At 46.7% G+C, this 27,719-nt stretch overlaps 1 protein-coding gene across 2 annotated transcripts in view; it reads left to right on the top strand.

Moving 5' to 3' along the window:
* The window catches only part of gpatch1 (G patch domain containing 1), a 50,918-nt gene that overhangs the window by 2,122 nt on the left and 21,077 nt on the right, over positions 1-27,719 (top strand). Inside the window, exons 2-10 of one of the 2 annotated variants that reach the window (XM_059651808.1) lie at positions 3,969-4,106; positions 4,798-4,883; positions 5,756-5,916; positions 8,326-8,423; positions 13,569-13,627; positions 17,937-18,182; positions 20,771-20,921; positions 21,023-21,102; positions 22,045-22,249. In XM_059651808.1, the coding sequence (XP_059507791.1) occupies positions 3,969-4,106; positions 4,798-4,883; positions 5,756-5,916; positions 8,326-8,423; positions 13,569-13,627; positions 17,937-18,182; positions 20,771-20,921; positions 21,023-21,102; positions 22,045-22,249 (1,224 nt within the window). Of the gene's footprint in view, positions 1-3,968; positions 4,107-4,797; positions 4,884-5,755; positions 5,917-8,325; positions 8,424-13,568; positions 13,628-17,936; positions 18,183-20,770; positions 20,922-21,022; positions 21,103-22,044; positions 22,250-27,719 lie in introns of those variants that run through there. The other variant, XM_059651809.1, reaches the window with a different exon arrangement.

Raw genomic sequence — 27,719 nt, 5'->3', positions numbered from 1 at the left:
GACATCTGTCCTATATCTTTCACTCCTCAATTTAAAGCTATATCCCTCGAATTTGTTTTATTTAAATCTCCTTATACACTGATCCATCAAAGACTTCCTGGTCAAATACAGTGTGGATACAAAGGAAAACTTCCTTTGCAATGTTCCATCAATTGTCATGCAAACACCTAACTTCAAACTAACTTGCTCTATATTTTCAACAGTTATTCTTAACTTTAGTTGCTTTAATACAATCTGGCCAAACTAAACTCAAAGTTAAGGCTGACATTTAATTTAGAATGCTCGCTGACATATTCACTTCTGCCTCCATTCTTAACATTATCAGGTTTAGGGAACAACTGCCTGAATAGATTTCTCCAATTAACCATATTAAAGACCATTGTTGACAGAACGAGAACAATATTTTGCTAGATAACCTGGGCAGTTAGGAGTTCTTTGAAGGTTTCTTACCTCAGCATATTGATAAAGGTCTGTTGGTTTTACAGTTGGGTGACAGTACAACAGCTTGCTGACCAGTAGGTGGTACCAGGTAGACAAGATATCCTTCTTGTCACACACTGCATTCTCATCACCTGCTAGGATCTTGCAGATTAGCAGTGGGGGTAAATACCCGGGGAATGGGGGTAAATACCCGGGGACTGGGGTAAACACCCGGGGAAAGGGGGTAAACACCTGGGGAAAGGGGCTAAGTACCCGGGGAAAGGGGCTAAGTACCCGGGGAAAGGGGGTAAACACCCGGGGAAAGGGGGTAAACACCCGGGGAAAAGGGGTAAACACCCGGAGAAGGGGGTAAATACCCGGGGACTGGGGGTAAACACCCGGGGAAGGGGGTAAACACCCGGGGAAAGGGGATAAACACCCGGGGAAAGGGGGTAAATACCCGGGGAATGGGGGTAAATACCCGGGGAATGGGGGTAAATACCTGGGGACTGGGGTAAATACCCGGGGAAAGAGGGTAAACACCCGGGGAAAGGGGCTAAATACCCGGGGAAAGGGGGTAAACACCCGGGGAAAGGGGGTAAATACCCGGGGAAAGGGGGTAAACACCCGGGGAATGGGGGTAAACACCCGGGGAAAGTGGGTAAACACCCGAGGAAAGGGGGTAAACACCCGGGGAAAGGGGGTAAACACCCGGAGAAGGGGGTAAATACCCGGGGAATGGGGGTAAACACCCGGGGAATGGGGGTAAACACCCGGGGAATGGGGGTAAATACCCGGGGAATGGGGGTAAATACCTGGGGACTGGGGTAAATACCCGGGGAAAGAGGGTAAACACCTGGGGAAAGGGGCTAAGTACCCGGGGAAAGGGGCTAAGTACCCGGGGAAAGGGGGTAAACACCCGGGGAAAGGGGGTAAACACCCGGGGAAAAGGGGTAAACACCCGGAGAAGGGGGTAAATACCCGGGGACTGGGGGTAAACACCCGGGGAAGGGGGTAAATACCCGGGGAATGGGGGTAAACACCCGGGGAATGGGGGTAAATACCCGGGGAATGGGGGTAAACACCCGGGGAATGGGGGTAAACACCCGGGGAAAAGGGGTAAACACCCGGGGCAAGGGGGTAAACACCCGGGGAAAGGGGGTAAATACCCGGGGAAAGGCGGTAAATACCCGGGGAATGGGGTAAATACCCGGGGAATGGGGGTAAACACCCGGGGACTGGGGTAAACACCCGGGGAAAGAGGGTAAACACCCGGGGAAAGGGGGTAAACACCCGGGGAAAGGGGGTAAACACCCGGAGAAGGGGGTAAATACCCGGGGACTGGGGGTAAACACCCGGGGAAGGGGGTAAATACCCGGGGACTGGGGGTAAATACCCGGGGACTGGGGGTAAATACCCGGGGAATGGGGGTAAATACCCGGGGAATGGGGGTAAACACCCGAGGAAAGGGGGTAAACACCCGGGGAAAAGGGGTAAACACCCGGGGCAAGGGGGTAAACACCCGGGGAAAGAGGGTAAACACCCGGGGAATGGGGTAAATACCCGGGGAATGTGGTAAACACCCGGGGACTGGGGGTAAACACCCGGGGAAAGGGGTAAAGCCCCGGGGAAAGGGGGTAAACGCCCGGGGAATGGGGTAAACGCCCGGGGAATGGGGGTAAACGCCCGGGGACTGGGGTAAATACTCGGCTAATGGGGGTAAATACCGGGGGACTGGGGGTAAACACGCGGGGACTGGGGGTAAACACCCGGGGACTGGGGTAAACACCCGGGGACTGGGGTAAATACTCGGAAAATGGGGGTAAATACCCGGGGAGGGGGGATAAATACCCGGAAAATGGGGGTAAATACCCGGGGAATGGGGTAAATAACCCGGATGTTGGAGGTAAATACCCGGGGAATGGGGGTAATAACCTGGGGGGTGGGGATAAATAACCTGGAGGGTGGAGGGTAATTAACCCAGGGGGGTGGGATTAAATACCCGGGTGTGGGTGTAAATACCCAGGGGTGGCTGTAAATAACCGGGGGGAGGGTGGAGGGTAAAATCCCAGGGAATGGGGGTAAATAACCGGGGGACGGTGTAAATAACCTGGGGGATGGAGGGTAAATACCCGGTGGGGGGGGTAAATACCTGGGGGATGGGGATAAACACCTGCAGGGTGGGGGAGGGTAGATACCTAGGGGATTGGGGTAAATAATCCAGGAGATGGGGAGTAAATACCCCGGAGATGGGAGAGGGTGTGGTTAATCAGTCTGTGTGGGGGCAAGATTCAGGGGCTGGAGAAAGGGTGTACCCCTGGAGGCTGACTGATGGGATTCAGGCCTGGTCTCGAATGGGGTTTCCTTTAAACTCACCGAGCCCCATTCCCATTCCCATTCCCATTCTCCATTCACTGCTGAACCCAACCACTTCACTCTGTTCTGTGTCCTGGTCCAATACTGGAGTATTTGTCCATCTGTCCTATCCACTCCATCTCCCATCATCTCCCATCATCCCCCTTCATCCCCAGGCCGACCACGACTCCCACCGCGACCCCCATCAAGGACAAGCAGGGATGAGTTTGTTTTTTTATGCAGTTTCGGGCTCCATGTCTAGGGATGGATGTGCTGCCCTTGAGAGGGAGTCCCAAGGAGGTGTACAATAATGGAATGGAGGGCTTGTCATCTGAGAAATGGATGAGGAATTTGTGTCTGCACTTGATGGAGTTTGGGATGAGGAGGGATCTCATTGAAGCTTACAGAGTACTACAAACCTGGTTAGAGTGAACATGGAGAAGGTATTTGCATTAAGCTTCAAAATGAAGAGACAACTCTGTAGGAACAAGATGAAGAAGAATATGTTCAGTTGGAGGGTGGTGAATCTTTTGAACTCATTGCTGTGGAGATGAAGTCATTGAGTGTAGTTAAGACAGAGATAAATAGGATGTTGATTAGTAAGGGGATCAGAGGTTACCATGAGACAGCAGGAAAATTATGGAGCAGTTTCAATGGGCTGAATGACTAAATCTGCTCCTACATCTTTTGGTCTTGTGGTTTGTATGAAGGCAGTCATAGTGATGACTGTTTGGGAGCCATACAGGAACTTCAGGTGGGAAATGATGGAAATCCTGAGTTAAGTGGGTCTTTATAGCAGTGTTTGAGAGATGGGTTTGGAGACGGCAAGAGTTGAGGACAGGACCAGGCTGGGAGCCAGTGGACAGTTAGCAGGTTCACTCAGAACTAGAGGGCCACAGTCTAATACATGGATTAGGTCATTTAGGACTGAGACTGAGCTGTGGAAATCTCTGCCACAGAAAGCATTTGAGGCCAAAACATTGAATGTTTTCCAGAAGGTGTTCAAAGGTCTGAATGGCCTATTTCTGCTCCTATTTTCTGTGTCTCCAAGGCATGAGAAGCGGTGATGTTCCACAGTGAGATTTAACACCATCTGGACTAGAACAAGATGATATTGTAAACAAGAAAGGGAGCATTTTGAATTAGGACTTGTTAAGTTCCTGGTGTCTTAAAGTAGACTTTTTCTTGCTCAGATGATGAATCGACCAAGAACCCAGTTCCACTGCACGAGCAGACAGTCAGAGATGAGAAGGGGAGATACAAACACTTTCATGGGGCGTTCACGGGGGGATTTTCTGCTGGCTATTTCAACTCAGTGGGCTCAAAAGAAGGTAAGGAAATTGTTCTCACAATTCTTTGAAATGCACATCCTTGGCTGTAAACAACAAATAATTTTGAGGTGCCATGGCTTTTTTTTAATTGAGGCACTCAACAGCAGTTCCGACAAACAGATTTCACATTCCACTGTTTTAAAGGAGATCCTCTGCCAGTGGGTGATACACACTGATCCAGAAAGCTTTACTTTTATTTGCGGATGCAACTTTTCTGTTGAATTTCCAGTAGATTCTGGGTGGTACGCTCATGGCCCAGAGACTGTCCCCTGCTGGGGATGGTGTCCTAGGCTGGCAGTTGAAGAACAAATTCAGAGGTATCTCTAGTGGGCAAATCCCATGAGTGTGTTGCTGAATTTGCCCTCTATCTGCGATGATTAGCAGACTCATTCTCCACACTGGGCCACCCTATCAGGTCTGCTGTTCTTTGTTAGCATTTTTCTCTGGACAGGCTGTCTGCAGTACGCATTCAGAGTGTAACTGGACTGCGCTTGCACACTCTGCTTCCAAATACATAAAGCTTTGTGACTTTTTCACATGGCACAGCCGTCAAGAGGGACCGTCAACTGGACCTGTGTACTATTCTGCATGTCATGTACTGTGGGCTCTCTGATACCCTGTATATTATGCGTTGTGAGTTGTGTGTGTTGAAAACTAGACAGAAGTTTTAACCTTGCTGTTGTTGCTGTAGGGTGGACACCGTCGACATTTGTGTCCTCAAGGCAGCAAAAGGCAGAGAAACAGGTCTTCAACCCCGAGCACTTCATGGATGAAGAGGTACTTTACAAGGACTTTCCTGTGGTGTTCTTTGTAGTTGGGTGGATAGTGATGTCCCAGAAAGACTTTGAAGACAGGTGAAGCATTAGGGGTAGGCCATTCAGCCTGTCAAACCTGCCCTACTATTCAAAACAGTTGTGGCATTTCGAACATTGCAATGCCTCTCGCCCACTGTGGCCCATTTCTGTTGGTGCCGTTGGTAATCAGAACTCTGGGGTTCACAGTTTGCTGAGGTTGTGAGTGGAAGGGCTGGTTCCTATTTTGTTTTGGAGAAATTGGGGAAACTTTCAGATCCATGCATAGCCTAGAGTGCAGTGGTGTGTGGGCTTTCATGTCTCACTATCGACAGACATCAGGCAGATGGCAGCTGCTCCACCTGGAGGGAGGGAAGGTGGAATAGAGTCTACTCACGCTTTCCTCAGTTAACAGCTACAATTTACATGTGGACAGACGGTTCCGAGAGCGGCGAGGATTAAAGGAAAGTTTGATGGATTGAAAATTATGAAGGCCCTTCTTAAAAGTAAAAGAAGAGAAACAGTTTCACCTCAAAGAGAGTCAATAGCAGCGGACACAGATTCAAGGCGATTGGCTAAAAAAAAAGACATGATATGTTTAGAGATAACACGGTGTGAAGCTGGATGAACACAACAGGCCAAGCAGCATCAGAGGAGCAGGAAAGCTGATGTTTTGGGTCTGGACCCTTCTTCAGAAAATGATATGTTTAGAATTTGTCCAAATAAATACTTGAATAGCTAATACCTGCAGGGCTTTTGGGAATGATCAGAGGAATGCGATTAGGTGGATAGGTCTTGATGGGCAACTCAGACTCCTCTTGTGGTGTAAGATTCTGGGAATTTCTCAATGTTTTTCAGGATCTCAAGGAGCATGGAATTGCACCGAAAGGAATAACAACTACAGATGAGTTTGCCTCAAAGGCTAAAGACAAGATCTGGGAGAAGTCGCGAGCTTTGGCGAGTCTGGTAGCTCCTATTCCTGGGGCCAGCATCTTGGATGACCTGATTGCTCCAGCAAAGTGAGAGCAGGAGAGGGCAGGGAGTGAATGTTGAGTGCTAAACATGGTTAAGCAGCTGTCAATGTCAGAGGCTCCATCTCTCTGTGATTACGTTGCAACTGTGGTTGGGGTCAGAAAACTCCAAGAAAATCTTCTTTCTCATTGCTCCGTTGTCACAGGCCGGCCAGCACCGCTGCTACAGTTGCTCTGTGGAGTACAGAGAGTCTGGTCAGTGTGGGTTCGACCCACGGAGGGTGGAGTAGTGGATATGGGGTTGAAAATGCTCCTCAGTCCTGAGTCTTCTGTGCCACAATACATAAGCACCTCTTTAAACCAAACATTTTATGATCAGAAATGTTTTACTTTCTGTATCTTTTGCTCTCCATCTTACTATTTATCTATCAATCCATGTATCACCTATTGTACTGAGATTACCTGAGAGTATAAAGAGACACAAACGATAAGAGACCAATGCTCAGGTTCTTGTTACTTTGCTTCTCTGTACTCTTCAGTTTGTGCTTTCCCCTCCCTGAAGTGATTGCCTGTTGCTACAGGCCAGACTGTACAGTTATCCTGTTTTGCTTGTGCGCCTGAAAGTGCCCGTGGCTTGTTGTGGTGAGTGTGCTGGTGTTTCCATCTTCCTCAGCTGCTCACTTTGCAGGAATCACTAGAGATTGGTCAGGGTCAGAATACCTCGGTGATTTTCTGTGCTGTACTGTTCTATGTTCTATGTTCTATTTACCCTTTCCTCTCTCTGGGGTCACTGGACATAGAAAACAGACTGAATAGGAGCAGGAGGAAACCATGTCACCCCTGAAACTTGTATCAGTGCTCAGTGATCCAACTTCTACATTTTGTCTCCCTTATCTTTGACAATTGATCTTGCATTACTTGCTTTTTAGGTAAAAGAGTTCCAAACATTACCACTTGCTGTGGCTTAAATCTTTTCCTAACTTCATTTCTGAATGTTCTGGCTCTACATTTTGGCCTCTATTCCTGGGCTCTACACCAGAACAAATAGTTTTGCTGTATTTGTGTGGTGTAGTAGAATCAGAGTCCTACAGCACGGAGACAGGCCCTTCGGCCCAAACAGGTCCGTGCCGACCAAAATGTCCATCCACACTAACCCCATTTCCCTGCACATAGCCCATATCCTTCTAACCTTTCCTATCCATGTATTCATCCAAAGGCCTTTTAAATGTTGTTAATGTACCTGCCTCAACTACTTCTGCTGGCAGCTCATTCCATATGCGTACCACCCTCTGCGAGAGAAAAGTTGCCCCTCAGGCTCCCATATATTCTTTCCCCTCTTTACTTAATCTGATGCCCCACCTCTGAGAAAAAGACTGAATGCATTCACCTTATCCATGCCTTTCATGATCTTATTCACTTCTGTAAGATCCCTCCTCAGTCTCCCACGCTCTAAAGAAACAAGTCCCAGCTTGTCCAAACTCTCCCTATAACTCAGTCCCTTGAGTCCTGGCAACGACCTTGTAAATTTCTTCTGCACTCTTTCCAGTTTAATAACATCGTTCCTATAGCAAGGTGACCAAAACTGAACGCAATACTCCAGGTGTGGTCTGACAAATGTCATGTACAACTGCATCGTAACTCCCCGACTTTTATATTCAGTACCCTGAAGACCAGTGTGCCAAAAGCTTTCTTCACTGCCCTGCCTACCTGTGACTCCACTTTCAGAGAACTGTGCACCTGGATTCCAAGGTCCCTCTTGCCTTGTACATTCTCATCCAAATCATTGATTGTAGGTAACAAATCCCTGAGGCACACCACGAGTCACAAGCCTCCAGTTTGACAAACATCATTCCATTGTTACCCTCTGCTTCATACCATTAAGCCAATTGTGTATCTAATTTGCCAACTTTCCATGGATTCTATGTGATTTAACCTTTCAGAGCAGCCTACCGTGTGGAACCTTATCAATATTTTAATATTTTAGAAATTTTGATCAAGTCAGTTCTTAAACTTTTAAATTCCAGGGAATGTAACCCTAGTTTCTTTAGAGATAACATGGTGTGAAGCTGGATGAACACACCAGGCCAAACAGCATCAGAGGAGCAGGAATGCTGACATTTCAGGTCTGGACCCTTCAGAAATGCCTCAGTTTCTTTAGTCTGTCCTTCTCATTTCTGGCCTCATTTCTGGTCAAGCCTCTGGTATTCCACTGGTGCTGAGGTTATGAGTGATTACATATTGTAGCCTTTCAGATGTGGTGTTTTCAAATTGCTGCAATGCTGTGTTAGAGCATGATTGAAGATCCAGAGATGGGTAATGTTTCTATTAACATCTTCTGGTCCATTCTGAATTCCACTGTGTCATTTTTTTATCTCACTGACTTGGCCATGACATGCCTGAATGGTATTGAGTGACTTCACTAATTCAGGGATATAATCTGTCTAAACTCTCGCCTAGGATAACAATTGGTGTGCAGTTACTGCGGAAAATGGGCTGGAAGGAAGGACAGGGCCTTGGACCACGTGTGAAGAGGAAGCTTTGCAGACAACACCCTGGTGAGAAATATTCCAATACTTCCCTGCTCGTTCTCAGCCAGGTTTCAAAACTCAGCAATTTATAAAGAAACTTGCTGAGTTCTGTAGCACCTTTCACAACTTCACAATGTTGTTTAGCTTTACAGCTCAAACAGTCACCTTTGGAGATGTAGTTAGTGCAGTAAAGTAGTGAGTGGAACTGGGTTTATGCTACAGAGTGCAGTTCAGGAAGGGGAACCCGAGGGGGTGGTTTTTTCCTCTCTGGCCCCCAAGCCCTTAAACAGATTATTATTTGTCAGCAATAGTTCATACAATTCTCGTCTCTTAGTCAGAGAATTATTGTGCATTCACAACTCACTCCAGAAAGGAGTGCTGCAGGCTGGAGGTTCTGCCCTTCACACGGGACATTATATAGGCTTTTCTACCCTGTGAGTGGAATTAAAAATCACTGGGCAGTATTTCAGAGACAAACAGGAGAGCTCTCCCCGCAGTGTCCTGGTCAATATTCATCCCTTGGCCAACTTTGCTCAGTGAGTTTTCCTGGTGGTCATCAAAGATTTTTATCCACTGAGCTACTGCTGTCAGATAATAGTCTGTTGATGGGGCTGGGGACTGGATTGAGAAAACAATCCTGTTTGGGTGCCCATTTTTCACCTGTGCTGTGTATTACTCTCTCGGTGGGATGGTCAGTGTGTGGCTGCACATGGAAAGGAATCCTGAACTTGGTGCATTGGACTGAGCTCCTAATGTGGGAATGTGATTCAAGATCAGAATACTGTGGATGCTGCAGGTCTGAAATAAACAAACAAAATGCTGGGAATACTCAGCACATCAGGCAGCACCTCAGGGTGGGGGGCGGGGGGGAAGAGGGCTGGCTTTTCAGGCTGATGGTCTTTCCTCTGAAATGGGAAAAGTTAGAGATGGAAGAGGTTTCGAACCCTGGAAGGGGAGTATGGGAAGAAAGATCAAAATAGAGGTTTGTGATTGGGTGGAAGACAGGAAAGATTAAATGGTAAGGATAATAAAATGTGAGGCTGGATGAACACAGCAGGCCAAGCAGCATCTCAGGAGCACAAAAGCTGACGTTTCGGGCCTAGACCCTTCATCAGAGAGGGGGATGGGGAGAGGGAACTGGAATAAATAGGGAGAGAGGGGGAGGCGGACCGAAGATGGAGAGTAAAGAAGATAGGTGGAGAGGGTGTAGGTGGGGAGGTAGGGAGGGGATAGGTCAGTCCAGGGAAGACGGACAGGTCAAGGAGGTGGGATGAGGTTAGTAGGTAGCTGGGGGTGCGGCTTGGGGTGGGAGGAAGGGATGGGTGAGAGGAAGAACCGGTTAGGGAGGCAGAGACAGGTTGGACTGGTTTTGGGATGCAGTGGGTGGGGGGGAAGAGCTGGGCTGGTTGTGTGGTGCAACCCTAACCCTAACCCTAACCCTCCCCGCACTGCACCACACAACCAGCCCAGCTCTTCCCCCCCACCCACTGCATCCCAAAACCAGTCCAACCTGTCTCTGCCTCCCTAACCGGTTCTTCCTCTCACCCATCCCTTCCTCCCACCCCAAGCCGCACCCCCATCTACCTACTAACCTCATCCCACCTCCTTGACCTGTCCGTCTTCCCTGGACTGACCTATCCCCTCCCTACCTCCCCACCTACACCCTCTCCACCTATCTTCTTTACTCTCCATCTTCGGTCCGCCTCCCCCTCTCTCCCTATTTATTCCAGTTCCCTCCCCCCATCCCCCTCTCTGATGAAGGGTCTAGGCCCGAAATGTCAGCTTTTGTGCTCCTGAGATGCTGCTTGGCCTGCTGTGTTCATCCAGCCTCACATTTTATTATCTTGGAATCTCCAGCATCTGCAGTTCCCATTATCTTAAATGGTAAGGAGTTGGTTTATGGTGAGAGAGAGTGGTTGCAGGAAAATGATACCCTCTGGGTGACCTCCACTCAACCACAAACAGTACAGCTGCCTTTCAGAGGTAAATGCAACGGTGGTGTGGAGGCAAAGTTAGGACTTGTGTCCAGACAAGGTGAAGAGGATTAATAAAGCTTTTATTGGAGGAAGAGTCTCTAAGCTAGACATCCAGTAGATGGAGAGCCATTTGGTTTTCATACAGCTTGTATTTAGAAATGTTTCTAACTTTATAAAACATTCCAAGTTGCTTCACCTGGAGTGTTACCAACCAGTGTTTGACCCTGAGCCACATGGCGAGATCTTGGATCTTGATTAGAAACATATTCAAAGAAGTATTTTAACGATGGTGTTGAGGGACGGACGGCGGGAGAGAGGATGAGAGGCTTTGGGCTCAACTAGTAATCAATAATGGGCCCAGTTAAAATGAGGAATTTGCAGAGGGTCTGAATTAGAACAGGGTATAGATCTTAGAGAGTTCTGGGGTCAGAGGTTGAGGGGGAAAAAAGGCAGGCGGTCAAAACTATGATGAAAAGGTGGCACAGAAGGACTCCATTAACCTATCAAACCTGACCCAGCTCTCTGAAAGAACTGTTTTAATTTGCCTCACTTCCCTGCTGTTTCAGCGCAGAAATCTCATCTTTTCCATTCCAAGTCTTTGTCCAATCCCCTTTTAAAAGTTCCTCATGAATCTGCTTCCACTGTCCTTTCTGGCAGTGCATTCCAGTTCACAGCAGCTCTCCAAAAAACCACACAACCAGCCCAGCTCTTCCCCCTCCACCCACTGCATCCCAAAACCAGTCCAACCTGTCTCTGCCTCCCTAACCTGTTCTTCCTCTCACCCATCCCTTCCTCCCACACCAAGCCGCACCTCCATCTCCTACCTACTAACCTCATCCCGCCACCTTGACCTGTACATCCTCCCTGGAATGACCTATCCCCTCCCTACCTCCCCACCTATCCTCTCCTCTCCACCTATCTTCTTTTCTCTCCATCTTTGGTCCGCCTCCCCCTCTCTCCCTATTTATTCCAGAACCCTCACCCATCCCCCTCTCTCCCTATTTATTCCAGAACCCTCACCCATCCCCCTCTCTGATGAAGGGTCTAGGCCAGAAACATCAGCTATTGTGCTCCTGAGATGCTGCTGGGCCTGCTGTGTTCATCCAGCCTCACATTTCATTATCTTGGATTCTCCAGCATCTGCAGTTCCCATTATCACAGCTCTCCAAAGGCTTTGCTTTGAATCTTAGGTACCATTCTAGCAACGTTGTTTGAGTATCAAAATAGGCCTGTTATAAATTTTCAACCGTGTGGACCATGAGGATTTTAATGAGGTTTGACATGTGATTGATGGTCAGGGTTTGGGTCAGCTCAGCGATGATCTGATTGGACATGGTTCCCAGCCACCAAGTCAGTGCCCCTGCAGCCACAGATCAGTTCTAGCTGGCCGTGCAGAGCTGCATGTTGAAATTTGCTGAGACTCCTGAAGTTGTGGGTTTGACAAACAGCATGGAGTTTTGTAACAGACTTCAGGAATTCTTAAATGGGTGAGGATAGATAGGTGGCAGATGTAATTTGATGCGCTAAGTATGAAGTAATTTGTTTTGGGAGTTAAAACCAAGGAATTGGAGCGTGGGGCTAAAGAAACCGCAGGATGTAAGTGAGAAGAGAGAGAGACACCCCTAATATTGAATTCTCTGAAGGTGAGAGGATAGGGAGAGAAAGATGTGGGAAGGCCAGGACTGTCTGCAGTTATAGTAAAAGGTGTGAGGAGGGCAGAGTAAAGAAATAGTTATGAATTTATTCATGTTCTTAGCCAGGCTATGTTTCAGGGACAGCTGTAGAAAAGGCACGCATTATCCTTGGGGCGCATCATCACTCCCGAATCGTCTGATGAAGAGACGGTGATGCTGTGATGACGATTTTGCTGTTAGGGTGACACATGTAGGATTTTGGTTTTGGGGTGTCTCGGTCTTTCAATGGGGTTCCCTAACCCTGGACTATTACCAGCCGCCTTCATGCTTTGCATTAAGCTGAGTGGGCTGCATACCCACTTTGTTCAACTCAGTAGTTTACAAAGTGTTCCACAGTATTTAGAGCATGATCTACCCTCATATTTCTGTTCCACATAGGTCTTCTCAGACCCCTGTGCATCTAGCTCTATCAGTATATCCCTCTGTTCTCTCGTTGAATCTTACAGAAAGGACTGATGTATGCTGAAGCTTTTCATCTTGCATTCATCAGGACAAATGTAAAAATGCCACATTCCAAACATTTGAAAAGTTGGTTCAGTATAAGAGTTTTCACATTTCTGCTATGCAGTGGCTACCTGAGTACTGTTTTCCATTAGAGGATGCTGCTGTCCATACAGAAGGATGTTGGTTGGCCTCAGAACTGAGTAACCTCATGTGTAGCTAGCTGTCTGTCTCAGTCAGTGGCTGCTCACATCAGACAATGTGTTCCTTTAGCTCATAATAACTGGAGTACAGTCTGTACTCAGCCAGCATGTGCTTGCTAAACCCTGTACTTTTCGCTGGGATTCCACACGTATCAGCCCTTGTTGAATAATCCTGAATGTGCTAACAAGCAAGTTAAGATAATCAAGTTCCTAACATCAATCATTTGTGTTTTTTAGAAGCAAAATCCGTTCATTGGCAGGGCCCCAATCTCTGCAAAATCCAAAAGGGTTTGGGAGTCGGTTAGTTCTCTGTTTTCTCCAGGGCAGAGTCTAACCAATTGGATTGGATTTTCTAACCTATCGGTATCCTTTTCCGTAGGATAAATTATGGCAATGACTGAAAGTTGGCATTCTTGTGTTTGTTCTAATGAGTGGAAGACGACTGGTTTCTCTCACCAGCAGGATTCCTTTCTTCTTTGTATGTTTACCGAGCTTCTCCTAAAATATATCTGTGCTATTCAACTAAAAGACAGACTGTCGTAGCAAGCTGATTCTCACCGCTCTCCTGAAATCCCTATCAAATATTAATGGTCTGTAGCTAATGGTCTTCGCTTCGCTGTATCTGCTTTGAAAAGAAAATGACCAGGATAGGAACTCTATCTGATTTCCCTCTGGCCCAGAGATTGGTTTAATTACAGTGTCACAGCCTGAGCTGGGATCTCCAGCTTCACTCTGAACACCCCTAAGGCTCCACTTACTGACTGAACATCATGGACCTTCCCGTCTAATACATACAACATAGCTGGAAAAATGTAGGACTCATTGCTGCTTACTGTTTCTGTTTTGTTTGCCACACAGAGACAGGTGTGAAAGTGTACGGCTGTTCCTTGCCTGATGAAGGTTCAGACGGATCGCAGGTACGACTTAGTGTCCTGAATCTCGTGTCCGGACCCTGCAATTCCCTGCTTTTAACAATTTAGCATTTAATTACCTGCAGTATTGTGTTGTGTGCCGTTAGTATAAGCTTTGTACGGAGAAGTGAAAAGGCATCCACTCTGTACCTAAAGGACAGGTGGACCAGATTAATTTCCAAAAGGTGAGAAAATTGGAATGGTAGAAGAACAGAGAAATTCAGTGATCCAATTACATGCTTTATTAAAAGCTGGAGGACAGGTAGAAATTAATCATTTTGAGTTGATGGAAAATCTGTCTTTATCACGAGAATACTTGAAAACAAAAGGCTGCAGCTTGACAGCACTCTGTTTCGGGCCCAGCCGGAGTGTGAAGTTCCAGGCACCACCAGGAACAAAATCCTGGCCTTTCAGGGGTGAAATGCAGATGCACCAGTAAGATATGAACAAACGCAGGCAGAAGCCATTTGACTCTTTGTGTCTGGTCCATCATTCAGTGAGATCATGGCTGATCTGCTATTTCAACACCATTATTTGGTACAATCCCATCTCCCTTGCTGATTTTGTTCTGTAGAAATCTAACAATCTCCAGTTTGACCATACTCAGTGACTGAGCCTCCTCTGGGACAAATAATTCCAAAGCTTCACTACCTTTTGAAGAAATTCCTCGTCATCTCAGTCCAAAATGGCCTTCCCCATAACTGGGAGAGGATCTTGTTGTGTTGACAGTGCATGCCATCACAGTCAGGGCAGACATCCTTTCTGAATCTGCCCTGTCGATCCCTTTACCATTTTGTATATTTGAAAGAGATAGCATCTCATTCTTTGCCAGAAGATATAGAGCCAGTCTATTTAACAGTTCCTCAGAAAACAATCGCTCCATCCCAGGTGTAACACAGTGTGGAGCTGGAGGAACACGGCAGGCCAGGCAGCATTGGTGGTTCTAACCAGCTGCACCCCAGGTATTAGTTTAATGAACCACTGTCTCTGTGAACATATGATCTTTGGCAAGGAGACCAAAAAAAGCCTCTGAAGATGGTGGGTGTGATCTCACCAAGGCTCTGTACAAGTGCAGTAAGACATCTTTACCCCGATATTCAAAAGCTCTTGTTTAAAAGGTCAGCTGCCGTCTACTTTCTAATTAGTTGCTGTACCTGCATGTTCACTCAGTGACTCATGAACATGGTCACCCAAGTCCCTTTGAAGTTTAACACTGCCCAGCTTCTCCCACTTCCAGATATACTCTACTTCTGTTTTCCTATATTTCCCCACATTGTATTCCAGCTCCCAAAGCTTTGATCACAACGAAATAGTGAACAAGATTGTTGTGAGTATTTATTAATATAGACATGTACAACTTAGGAACTTGCTGGTAGGGGCAGAATTCTGTACCAAAGAGGATTAAAATAATGTTGAATGCTACAGAGTGGATAGTAGGAAATTGAGGGATGATTGCATTAAGTTGTTTCAAATGATTAAACTATTTAATATTATGGAATAATTGATAAAGGTAAGTGTCCCATATGCCTTGTTAACTCCCTTATTAACATGTCCTGCCACCTTCAGGTGTCTGTGGACAAGCTCCCCAAGATCCCTCTGTTCCTCTGAGCTTCCTGTGTCCTACCATTCATTGACCGCTCCCTTTGTCTTGTTACTAGTTCCATCTGCAACAGATCTGCCCACCTGACCCATCTATCTACATCCTCCTATAACCACTCGGCAACAACCTGGCCAGTCTTTGTGTCATCTGCAAACTTTCTTAGAGTCATAGAGATATATAGCCTGGAAACAGACCCTACGGTCCAACTTGTCCATGCTGACCAGATACCCTAGATAAATCTAGTCCCATTTGCCAGCGAGTGGCCTATATCCCTCTAAACCCTGCCTATTCATGTACCCATCCAGATGCCTGTTAAATGCTGTAACTGTACCAGCCCCCACCACCACCTCTGGCAGCTCATTCCATACACGCATCACCCTCTGTGTGAAAATGTTGCCCCTTAGATCCTTTTTAAATCTCTCCCCTCTCACCTTAAACCTATGCCCCTCTAGTTTTGGACTCCCACGCCCCGGGGTAAAGACCTGACTACTCACCCTATCCATGCCCCTCATGATTTTATAAATTTCTAGAAGATCATCTCTCCGCCTCCGAAGTTCCAGGGAAAATAGCCCCAGCCTTTTCAGCCTCACCTTATAGCTCAAACACTCCAACTCTGGCAACATCCATGTAAATCTTTTCTGAACCCTTTTAAGCTCTACAACGTCCTCCCTATAGGAGGGAGCCTCGAACTGAATGCAGTATTCTAAAGTGGCCAAACCAATGTCCTGTGCAGCCGCAACGTGACCTCCCAAATTCCAATGCGCGATGCATTGAACAATAAAGGCAGCCATACCAAACGCTGCCTTCACTACCCTGTTCACCTGTGATTCTACTTTCAAGGAGTGATGCACCTGCACTCCCAAGATTTCTTTGAAAATCAAAAGAACTGCGGAGGCTGTAAATCAGGAACAAAAACAGAAGTTGCTGGAAAAGCTCAGCAGCTCTGGCAGTGTCTGTGAAGAAAATATCAGAGTGAATGTTTCGGGTCCATGAGTTCTGAGCAAGGGTCACTGAACCCAAACGGTAAATCTGATGCTTTCTTTACAGATGCTGCCAGACCTGGGCTTTTCCAGCAACTTCTGTTTTTGCGCCAAGTTTCTTTGTTCAGCAACACTCCCCAGGACCTTACCATGAAGTGTATAAGTCCTGCTCTGATTTGCCTTTCCAAAGTGCAACACCTCACATTTATCTAAATTAAACTCCATCTGCAACTCGGTGGCCCATTAGGTCAGGATCTAGTTGTACTCTGAGATAATCTTCTTCACTGTCCACTACACAACTGATTTTGGTGTCATCTGCAAATTTACCAACCACACCCACAATGTTCATCACTCCTGCATTTTCTTCTCTAGCACTTTCATGTCTGTGTAATGAATAAAGAATTGAGGCCGTTATTACTAAAATGCTTCCCCATTGTCACCACCAACATCTGTCTGGCTTCCTTCCCTAGAATTAGGTCCAGCACTGCGCTATTCCTAGTTTGACCTTCTACATGTTGTTTATAAAAAGCTCTGCTGAATACATTTCAAGAATTCTGCCCCTCTAAAGCTTTTACACTATGACTATCCTAATTAGGGAAAGTTGAAATCCCCTAATGTAATTACCCTATTACTGTATTTATACACCTCAGTGAATTGTCTGTATATTTGCTCCTCTATTTCCTGCTGTCTGTTTGGGAGTCAAGAATACATTCCCAGCAATGTGACTTCCCCATTTTTATTCCTCAGCTCTACTCACAAAACCTCGTGTGAAAATCCTTTCAAAGGTGTCATCCCTCTTTACTGCAGTAACTGACTCCTTCATTCACAATGTGACACCACCTCCTCTTTTCCTGCCTGAAGATCCTGTACCCTGGAATGCGGAATTGTTAATCCTGCCCCTCCCTCAAGCATGTTTCCATGATGACAACAACATTGCAAATCCACCTGTCAATGCACACCCTTAACTCACCTGCCTTACCTCTAACACTCCAAGCTTTAAAGTAGATGCCATGCAGCCTGGCCTTACTCCTTTGAAACTCCATATGACTGAACTGCCTCTGCACTAATTCCTATGTTATGTCCCTATGTACTGATAGTGTGTGTCCCATTTCCCAGCTGAGCTAGTTTAAATTCCTCCCGGTGTTGGTACCCACTTTTGTTCAAGTGTTGACCTTCTCCACCTTCTCCAGAAATCCTCCTGGTGATCCAGAAATCTAAAACCTTCCCTCCTCCACACATTATCTGCCCTGACCTCCTCAAAGGCTAGCACATTGAACTGGTAGTAACATAGAGATTACTCCCTTTAAGCTCTGCTTCTTAGTCGACTGCCTAGATTCCTAAAGTTTTGATGCCAGGCCTGATCCCTTATTCTACCACATCATTGGCACTAATGAAAACCTCAACCCCTGACTACTAATTCTCTCCGTTCAGGGTGCCCTGCATCGCTCAGTGACATCCCTGATCCTGGCACAGGGAGGTCGCAGTCACCTCTGCCCGAAGTTGATGATTTTCTTTGTTAGACAGCAGTATTGAGGACCAGGGTGATAAAGGGGATTAGGATGTGAATCAAGATTTCATTCAGTGTTAGACAGTTTGATCTCTTCCTGTTTTCTCTCTTTCTAAACACAGAAAGGAATTTAGCAGAAAAGTTCTCATCTTTAATAATGTGTCATAATTGTGAGATCTTGCTGTAACTGTACGAGAATACAAATCTTGGTTCTGGTTTTCCTTCCAGGAGGAAGAGGATGAGCACCAGCCTGAAAATGTCACATTTGCACCAAAAGATGTGATAGTAATGGATTTCACACCAAAGGATGACCGCCATGGCCTAGGATACAGTGGAATCGATCCTGGCAGGGCTTTGTTTGGGGCAATTAGACAGGGCTGCAGTAACATGTTCGACACTGACTCAGACAGGACCAGCAGCCTGCTCAGGGATATTCAACCCAGCACGGTCAGGAAGCTTGGCATCACGGGGCAGGTAAACCTCTTTGACTTTACTTGGGAAGAACAAATGGCAGGAATGCCAGCAGGGGACCAAAACCGAAGAAGTGGTAAAATCTGTGTTGTAGGACTTTTGTGGGGCAGGAGGGGTTGTGTGCCATGGAGAGACTTTTGAAGGATTTAAATAACATGATGTTTTAAATGGGAGGTGTTAGTGGACTGGGAGCCAGTGTGAGACCAGGGGCAGGCACAGGGGGCCAAATGACTTCTGCCCACCCTGTAACATTTCCGAGAGACAGGCAGCAGGCACAGTAGTGATGGGTTAGGGTTGGTGTGTGTTAGGACGGGACAGCAAGGTACAGTGGTGATGGGGTAGGGTCGGTGTGTGTAAGGACGGGACAGCAAGGTACAGTGGTGATGGGGTAGGGTCGGTGTGTGTAAGGACGGGACAGCAAGGTACAGTGGTGATGGGGTAGGGTCGGTGTGTGTAAGGACGGGACAGCAAGGTACAGTGGTGATGGGGTAGGGTCGGTGTGTGTTAGGACGGGACAGCAAGGTACAGTGGTGATGGGGTAGGGTCGGTGTGTGTAAGGACGGGACAGCAAGGTACAGTGGTGATGGGGTAGGGTCGGTGTGTGTAAGGACGGGACAGCAAGGTACAGTGGTGATGGGGTAAGGTCGGTGTGTGTAAGGACGGGACAGCAAGGTACAGTGGTGATGGGGTAAGGTCGGTGTGTGTAAGGACGGGACAGCAAGGTACAGTGGTGATGGGGTAGGGTCGGTGTGTGTTAGGACGGGACAGCAAGGTACAGTGGTGATGGGGTAAGGTCGGTGTGTGTAAGGACGGGACAGCAAGGTACAGTGGTGATGGGGTAGGGTCGGTGTGTGTAAGGACGGGACAGCAAGGTACAGTGGTGATGGGGTAGGGTCGGTGTGTGTAAGGACGGGACAGCAAGGTACAGTGGTGATGGGGTAGGGTCGGTGTGTGTAAGGACGGGACAGCAAGGTACAGTGGTGATGGGGTAAGGTCGGTGTGTGTAAGGACGGGACAGCAAGGTACAGTGGTGATGGGGTAAGGTCGGTGTGTGTAAGGACGGGACAGCAAGGTACAGTGGTGATGGGGTAGGGTCGGTGTGTGTAAGGACGGGACAGCAAGGTACAGTGGTGATGGGGTAGGGTCGGTGTGTGTAAGGACGGGACAGCAAGGTACAGTGGTGATGGGGTAAGGTCGGTGTGTGTAAGGACGGGACAGCAAGGTACAGTGGTGATGGGGTAAGGTCGGTGTGTGTAAGGACGGGACAGCAAGGTACAGTGGTGATGGGGTAAGGTCGGTGTGTGTAAGGACGGGACAGCAAGGTACAGTGGTGATGGGGTAAGGTCGGTGTGTGTAAGGACGGGACAGCAAGGTACAGTGGTGATGGGGTAAGGTCGGTGTGTGTAAGGACGGGACAGCAAGGTACAGTGGTGATGGGGTAAGGTCGGTGTGTGTAAGGACGGGACAGCAAGGTACAGTGGTGATGGGGTAGGGTCGGTGTGTGTAAGGACGGGACAGCAAGGTACAGTGGTGATGGGGTAAGGTCGGTGTGTGTAAGGACGGGACAGCAGAGTTTTGGTTGAGCTCAGGTTTGTAACTGGAACAATGTGAGGCTGCTCGGAGAACATTGATAATAACAGAATATGGGTTTGTGAGAGTGAGTTACTTACATCATGTGGATGATGGACAAGCTTTGTCGAGTTAGGAGGTACATCAGTTCTCACAAAGTTCCCAGTCCTGCAGCTGTTGTCGCCACAGTATTTATGTGGCTAGGTCAGTCCAGTTTCTGGTCGATAATGACCCTCAGAATGTTTATAGTGATGTGCCAGGTGATGGTGATGCCACTGAATGACAAAGGGTGATGGTGAGATTCTCTTTGTTGGCGATGGTCATGCCTGGCATTTATGTGGTGCCAGTGTTACCTCCCAACAGTCCACCCAAGTCGGTTTTTTTTTCAGGTCTTCCTGCTTTTGGAAGAAAAAGCACTTTGCGGTTCAACCTGAGGCAGTTACCGAGGGAGGTTCTGTTGGGGACTGGAGACGATGCCTTTATTATTTCCCCTGTTTAATTGGAAAGAGCTCCTGCACCTTCAGTGCTGGAGGCTGGGCAGGCAGCATGAAAACAAGGAGAGTGCAGGGCTCGGGAAGTGTGATTTATACAATAATACCTTTCACATCCTCAAGAAGCCCCTGCGTGTTTTATTCGTAATGAATTACTGAAATCTGATGGCCCAGACGTTGCACTGGTTTCAGGTTTGAAGGCGTAGTGGAGCCCTATGTGAATGACATCAGACTAACTCGATAGAAGCTCGAACTTTATATTCACTCTGCAGCCTTTGTAAGAGTGTCTGGGATGTTGGTTATGCTATGGGCAAGAGATACTGGGAACTGCAGATGCTGGAGAATCTGAGATAACAAAGTATGGAGCTGGATGAACACAACAGGCCAAGCAACATCTTAGGAGCACAAAAGCTGACGTTTCAGGCCTAGACCCTTTTTTAGAAATGGGGGAGGGAGAAAGGGTTGCTATGGGCAAGTTGGGTAGCAGGATGTCAGACTGAAGATGTGTTTTATTTTTAACTGCTTTAAAAGGCATTTGGTGTGGGGGCCCTGGAGGAGGAGGATGATGATGATATCTATGCCAGGGATGCATTGTCCCAGTATGACACAGTGCTGAGAGAGGAAGAGCCAGAGGATGGGCTGTATGGGTGGACAGCACCACAGCAATACAACAAAGGGAAAGGTGAGTGTTAGCCACATGATGATGAGCTGTTCCCCTGCAAGATGTCCTGGAGCTCAGGTTGACCTTGGACGGTGAATTTAAACCAGACTTGTCTGTTCCAGGTTTGAATCCCCAGACAGGATACATTGGGAAAATGTTGGAGGGCTTCTCCTTGGGATCCAAGTCAACTAAACCCAAAAAGGTAGGTGCTATATTGTCCAACCCACCTTCCTGAGTTCCAGTCTCCGTTAATGAGCAGGATGAGGGAAGTGGGGAAGGCCAGAACCAGGGTCATTCCATATAAATTAGTCCCTGCTAAACCCAACCGGGCATTCCAGAGGAATGTCTTAACAGAAAGAGTGGTGGGAATGTGGAACTCAGCTGTGCAGGTGGTGGTTGAGAAAAATGAGCGTTGAAGCATTTAAGGGCAAACCAGATAAAGACATGGGTGCTCAAGGATTAGACAAAATGATGTGAAGGGCAGATCGAATCGAGTGGGGAAAGGCTATTGGGGGTGGGGTGGTTGCAGATGTGTTGGGCTCCTGGCTATTCAGCCCCTCCAGCTGGTTTCCCATTCCCATTGGGGCATAGCTGACCTGTGCTTCAGCTCCATTTATCCAGCCTTGTTCCACATACCCTAATTCCTTGAGTATGTGAATAGTCTGTCTATCCACCCTATCAAACCTTGTATCCCGAGGGCAGTTCAGAGTCAGCCACATTGCTGTGGGCTTGGAGTCACATGTAGGCCAGGCCAGGGAAGGGTGGCTGTTTCCTTCCTTAAAGGACATTAGTGAACCAGATGGGATTTTCCCAACAATCAGCAACGGATTCATGGTCTTCCCTTAGACTCTTAATTCCAGATTTTCATTGAATTCAAATTCTACCATCTGCCCTGACAGGATTTGAGCCCAGATCCCCAGAACGTTACCTGAGAGTCCAGTGATAGTACCACTGGGCCATTGCCTCCCTCTTTGCCCCTGTTTCAGTGACCTAAGCTCAGGCCCCATTGCTACACCAGAACAAAGGGTCTGTGTCCGTGTGTGTGTGTGTGTCCGTGTGTGTGTGCGCGCGTGAGAGAGAATCACAGAGGAAGCTTGTGGCAGGCCCTGTCAGACTAATAACCTTGCCCATTGCTATATGTCAGGTTTATGGCCCCCCTGAACTGCCGAGGGACTACAGGCCTGTTCATTACTTCCGACCAGTCGTGGGGCCCGGTACTGTAAGCACAGCCATGGCACAAGCACTCGAGGCATCAACTGGACAGCACTGCACCGAGACAGGACCAAAAGGCCGGCACCAGCTCAACGCAACACAGAGACGGGAACTGCTTGGAGAAACTGCTCTCCAAGGTACCGGAATACTCAGTATCTGTTCAAACCACCTCACTAACATGCAGCAAGGTTTAATTTCAGAGAACTAGAACAAAAAGCAATGCTTAAATACACTCACCCTTTCCAGTCTAATAAAAGAAAGAACTTGTATTTCTGTAGCACCTTTCATAATCCTGGGACATCCCAAAGCTCTTTGTAGCCAGTGAAGTAGGCCCTGCTGTAATATAGAAAACAGATCAACCATGAGATACAGGTGCAAAATTAGGCCATTCGGCCCAACAGGTGTACTCTGCCATTCAATCAAGACTGATATGTTTCACAGAGGGAGAGCTGCACTGCCACAAGTGACACCTTTCAGGTAATTTGTTCAATCTAAGTTACTTCTGTCCTTGCCAGTAAATATAAAAGATCACAAAGCCATTGTATGATGTGGAGCATGCCGTTACCTCTGTGTCCTGGAAAACATTCATCCCTTAACATCACTAAGACCCAACTACTTGGGCATTATCATATTGCAGTGGTGGGATCCTGCTATGCCGAAGATATGCGGAGACACAGGGAGGCTGCAGAAGGACTTGGACAGTACTGTAATAGAGAGTATCAGCCTGGAGTTAATGTGGAATGGACAGTACTGTAATAGAGAGTATCAGCCTGGAGTTAATGTGGAATGGACAGTACTGTAATAGAGAGTATCAGCCTGGAGTTAATGTGGAATGGACAGTACTGTAATAGAGAGTATCAGCCTGGAGTTAATGTGGAATGGACAGTACTGTAATAGAGAGTATCAGCCTGGAGTTAATGTGGAATGGACAGTACTGTAATAGAGAGTATCAGCCTGGAGTTAATGTGGAATGGACAGTACTGTAATAGAGAGTATCAGCCTGGAGTTAATGTGGAATGGACAGTACTGTAATAGAGAGTATCAGCCTGGAGTTAATGTGGAATGGACAGTACTGTAATAGAGAGTGACAGCCTGGAGTTAATGTGGAATGGACAGTACTGTAATAGAGAGTGACAGCCTGGAGTTAATGTGGAATGGACAGTACTGTAATAGAGAGTGACAGCCTGGAGTTAATGTGGAATGGACAGTACTGTAATAGAGAGTATCAGCCTGGAGTTAATGTGGAATGGACAGTACTGTAATAGAGAGTGACAGCCTGGAGTTAATGTGGAATGGACAGTACTGTAATAGAGAGTGACAGCCTGGAGTTAATGTGGAATGGACAGTACTGTAATAGAGAGTATCAGCCTGGAGTTAATGTGGAATGGACAGTACTGTAATAGAGAGTGACAGCCTGGAGTTAATGTGGAATGGACAGTACTGTAATAGAGAGTGACAGCCTGGAGTTAATGTGGAATGGACAGTACTGTGATAGAGAGTGACAGCCTGGAGTTAATGTGGAATGGACAGTACTGTAATAGAGAGTGACAGCCTGGAGTTAATGTGGAATGGACAGTACTGTAATAGAGAGTGACAGCCTGGAGCTAATGTGGAATGGACAGTACTGTAATAGAGAGTATCAGCCTGGAGTTAATGTGGAATGGACAGTACTGTAATAGAGAGTGACAGCCTGGAGTTAATGTGGAATGGACAGTACTGTAATAGAGAGTGACAGCCTGGAGTTAATGTGGAATGGACAGTACTGTAATAGAGAGTATCAGCCTGGAGTTAATGTGGAATGGACAGTACTGTAATAGAGAGTATCAGCCTGGAGCTAATGTGGAATGGACAGTACTGTAATAGAGAGTGGCAGCCTGGAGCTAATGTGGAATGGACAGTACTGTAATAGAGAGTGACAGCCTGGAGCTAATGTGGAATGGACAGTACTGTAATAGAGAGTGACAGCCTGGAGCTAATGTGGAATGGACAGTACTGTAATAGAGAGTGGCAGCCTGGAGTTAATGTGGAATGGACAGTAGTGGAATGGACAGTACTGTGATAGAGAGTGGACAGCCTGGAGTTAATGTGGAATGGACAGTACTGTAATAGAGAGTGACAGCCTGGAGTTAATGTGGAATGCTGAATCTTCTGCCTCAGTGAAGAGGGATGAAGTAATCTGCAGGCACTGTCCTTGGTACAGGTTTAGGGAACAGGATGAAACTGTTTACGGATTGTTCTGTAGTGTTCGATAGCAGAGCGATGACACGCGGATTACAGTGGAAGTCCCTGTCATTTCATTGCAGGAATATCTGACAGTATTAATTTCTGCCCATGTGTTAGTTCACAGTGGTTGTGGATGTGTGAAGTGATTTGAATGCTAGGATTCCTAACTCGCACCAAACCGTTATTAATCACCCTCATGCTCCCTGAAGTATGTTGACTCTTGGTCAGTCAATTCCTTCATTTCAAAATTGTCATCCATATATTTCAGATCCCTATGGCCTTGCTCTTGTTACTGTGTAATCTCCTCCACTCTCACAACCTTCTGAAAGGTTTTTCATTCATTTATTGGATTGAAGGTGGTGCTGGCTAAGTGAGCATTTATTATCCATCCCTAACTGCCCCGGAGAAGATAATGATGAGCTGTTTTCTTGAACCATTGTAGTTCTTGATGGCCAGGCACCACGGAGCTGTCACACTTAGTGACAGTGAAGTAGCGGTACGTTTCCAAGTGAGGTGGTGCGGAAGGAAACTCGCAGGGATTACTGTTCCCAAGTATTACTGCTCTTACCCTTCCAGATAATCATTGTTGTGGGTTTGGATGGTACAGATTGAGGATCTTTGGTGAATTTCTGCAGTGCAGCTTGTCGATAGCACACACTGCTGTTGCTGAGTGTCGGTGGTGGGGCGAGTGGGATGTTTGTGGATGTGGAGCCAATCAAGCGGCTGCTTTCTCCTGGATGATGTCAAGCTTCTTGAGTGTTGTTGGGGCTGCCCCCATCCAGGCAAGTGGGGAGTATTCCGTCACACTCCTGACTTGTGCCATGCCACAGAATTCCTCTGACCTGCTATTGTCTCCACAGTATTTATCATGGAATCACAAATGAGTTTTGATGTTGAATGAAGCCATTCAGCCCATCATGTCAGCACCAGCTGTCCAAATGAGTTAGTAGCATTCTTCAATAGACAAACAGGAGTCCTGAAGAAGGGTTATGCCCAAAATGTTTACTGCTCCTTCCCTGGCTTGCCGTGTTCTTCCAGCCTCTTGTTTGTCTACCTTAGATTCCAGCACCTGCAGTTCTTTTTGTCTCTAGTAACATCCTTCTGCCTTTTCCCTATCCTTTTGCATGTTATAGAGTCATAGAGCAAAGAAACAGACCCTTCAGCCCACCATGTCTATGCTGACCAACCAACATAATCTGAGTAGTAACATTATCTGCACTTGGTCCATAGCCTACTATGGCCCAGCATTTTAAGTACCTGCTTCCACAGCCCTCTCAGGCAGTGCGTTCTGTGTTTCCATCACCTGCTGGCGATAAAAGAATTCTCAGATCTCTAAAGCACTTGCTCCTCACCTTAAGTCTCTGCTGTCTGGTCTTAAATGTGTATGCCATGGGGAAGAAATTCTCTCAATTTAGTCTGTTTTTTCTACTTAAATAGCACTCCTGCATGGATGGATTAGTTATGATATTCTAAAATTCTCTGGATTCTGGAAAGGTACCAGTGGATAGGAAACATGCTAATGTGACATCTTTATTGAGAAAAGGCAGAAAGTGGGAAACTGTAGACCAGCTGGTTCGGCCTCTGTTGTGGCGAAGTTGCTGGAGTCAGTCATTAAGGAGGAGATAACTCAACACTTGGGGAAAAAATAAAACTCAATTCACCCACGACAGCTCAGTTTTAAAAAGGACAAATCGAACTTGACAAACTTGCTGGAGTTCTTTTGAGGATTTAAGCAGGAAGTAGATATTGGGGAATCCAGTGGATGTGGTATATTTCTAGACTTCTCGAAGGCTTTTGATAAGGTGCTGTATAAAAGTCTGACCTAGAAGGTTAGATCCCAAGGGGTTAAATGAGGAGTTTTGACTGACTGGTAGAAAGCTGAGAGTTGGGACAAATGGGCCCTTCCCGAAATGGCAAACTGTGACTAGTGGGGTGTCACAAGGTTTAGTTCTTTGACCTCAACTATTTACAATCTATAGAAATGGTCTGCAAGCAGGGACTGTCTAACACAGCAAAATTCATGGATGACACTAAAATAGGTGGGAAAGCAGGCTGTGATGAGAAGATAGAGTGAGTACAGGCAGATATTGGCAGGCTTGGAGAATGGGCCAGAATCAGGCAGATTGAGTTGCGAGGTTGTCCATTTTAGCCAGAAAAACAAAAGGGCAAATTATTATTTAAATCGGAAGGAGATTCTAAAGTGTGTCAGTGCAGTGGGATCTGGGTGTTCTTGAGCATGAATCGCAGGAAGTGGCTATTCAAATGAAGCATATAATTAGAAAGACAAAAGGGATCCTGGCATTTATTGCAAAAGGACTAGATTATAGAAGCAAAGAAGTATTTTTAAAATAAAGTGAAACATTGGTGAGACCACACCTGGAATAATACGGCCAGTTTTTGTTATTTGAGGAAGGATGTGGTGGCACTGGAGGCAGTTCAGAGGAGGTTCACTAGATTGATTCCAGGGAGGAGCGATTTAATTGGCTGGGCTCATAATTGCTGCAGTTCAGAAGAAAGAGGGGGATCTGATTGAGGTATATAAATTGTTAAAGGGGTTTGATAAGGTGTGATGTGGAGATGCTGGTGTTGGACTGTGTTGGACAAAGTCAGAAGGTACACAGTACCAGGTTATAGTCCCAACAAGTTTAATTTGAAATCACAGAAGCTGCTGTTGAAGCTCAGCAGGTCTGGCAGCATCTGTGAAGGAAAAAATATCAGAGTTAAAGTTTCGGCTCCAGTGACGCTTCCTCAGAACCAAAATGTTAGCTCTGGTTTTTCCTTCACAGATGCTGCCAGACCTGCTGAGCTTTTCCAGCAACTTTGTTCAAATAAACCTGTTGGACTATAACCTGGTGTCATGTGACTTCTGGCATTGATAAGGTGGACATTGATTAAATGTTCCCTTGTGGAACAGTCTAGAACAACAGCTCATAGATATAGAGTGAGAGGAGGTACATTCACAACTGAGATTTGGAGAAACTAGTTCACTCAGAAGGCTGTGAATCTGTGGAAATCACTGCCCCAGAGTGCAGCGAAGACAGAATCAATTAACAGATTCGAGAAAGAAATGGATATGTTTCTGATGAAAAGCAGCATAAAAGGCAATGGGGAGCAGGCAGGAAGGTGGAGTTGAGACCAGGATAAGGTCAGCCATGATCATGCTAAATGGCCGAGCGGGCTCGAAGAGCTTAATTACCTTCTCCCGCTCCTAATTCCTGTGCTCCTATGAATGCTTCATTTGAACCTACCTCCACCACACTTCCAGGTAGAGCATCCCAGGCTTGAATATTATTGCTCTAGTTCACTTTCTGCTCAAACCTCGGGATGTTGATAGTGGACAATTTGGTGATAGTAAAGGCATTGAATTTGGTCATTGCCAGTATC

Source organism: Stegostoma tigrinum, chromosome 16 (assembly GCF_030684315.1).
Source record: "Stegostoma tigrinum isolate sSteTig4 chromosome 16, sSteTig4.hap1, whole genome shotgun sequence".
NCBI lineage: Eukaryota > Metazoa > Chordata > Chondrichthyes > Orectolobiformes > Stegostomatidae > Stegostoma > Stegostoma tigrinum.
Note: the sequence above shows the minus strand (reverse complement) of the source record. Positions and strands in the feature narration are given on the sequence as shown.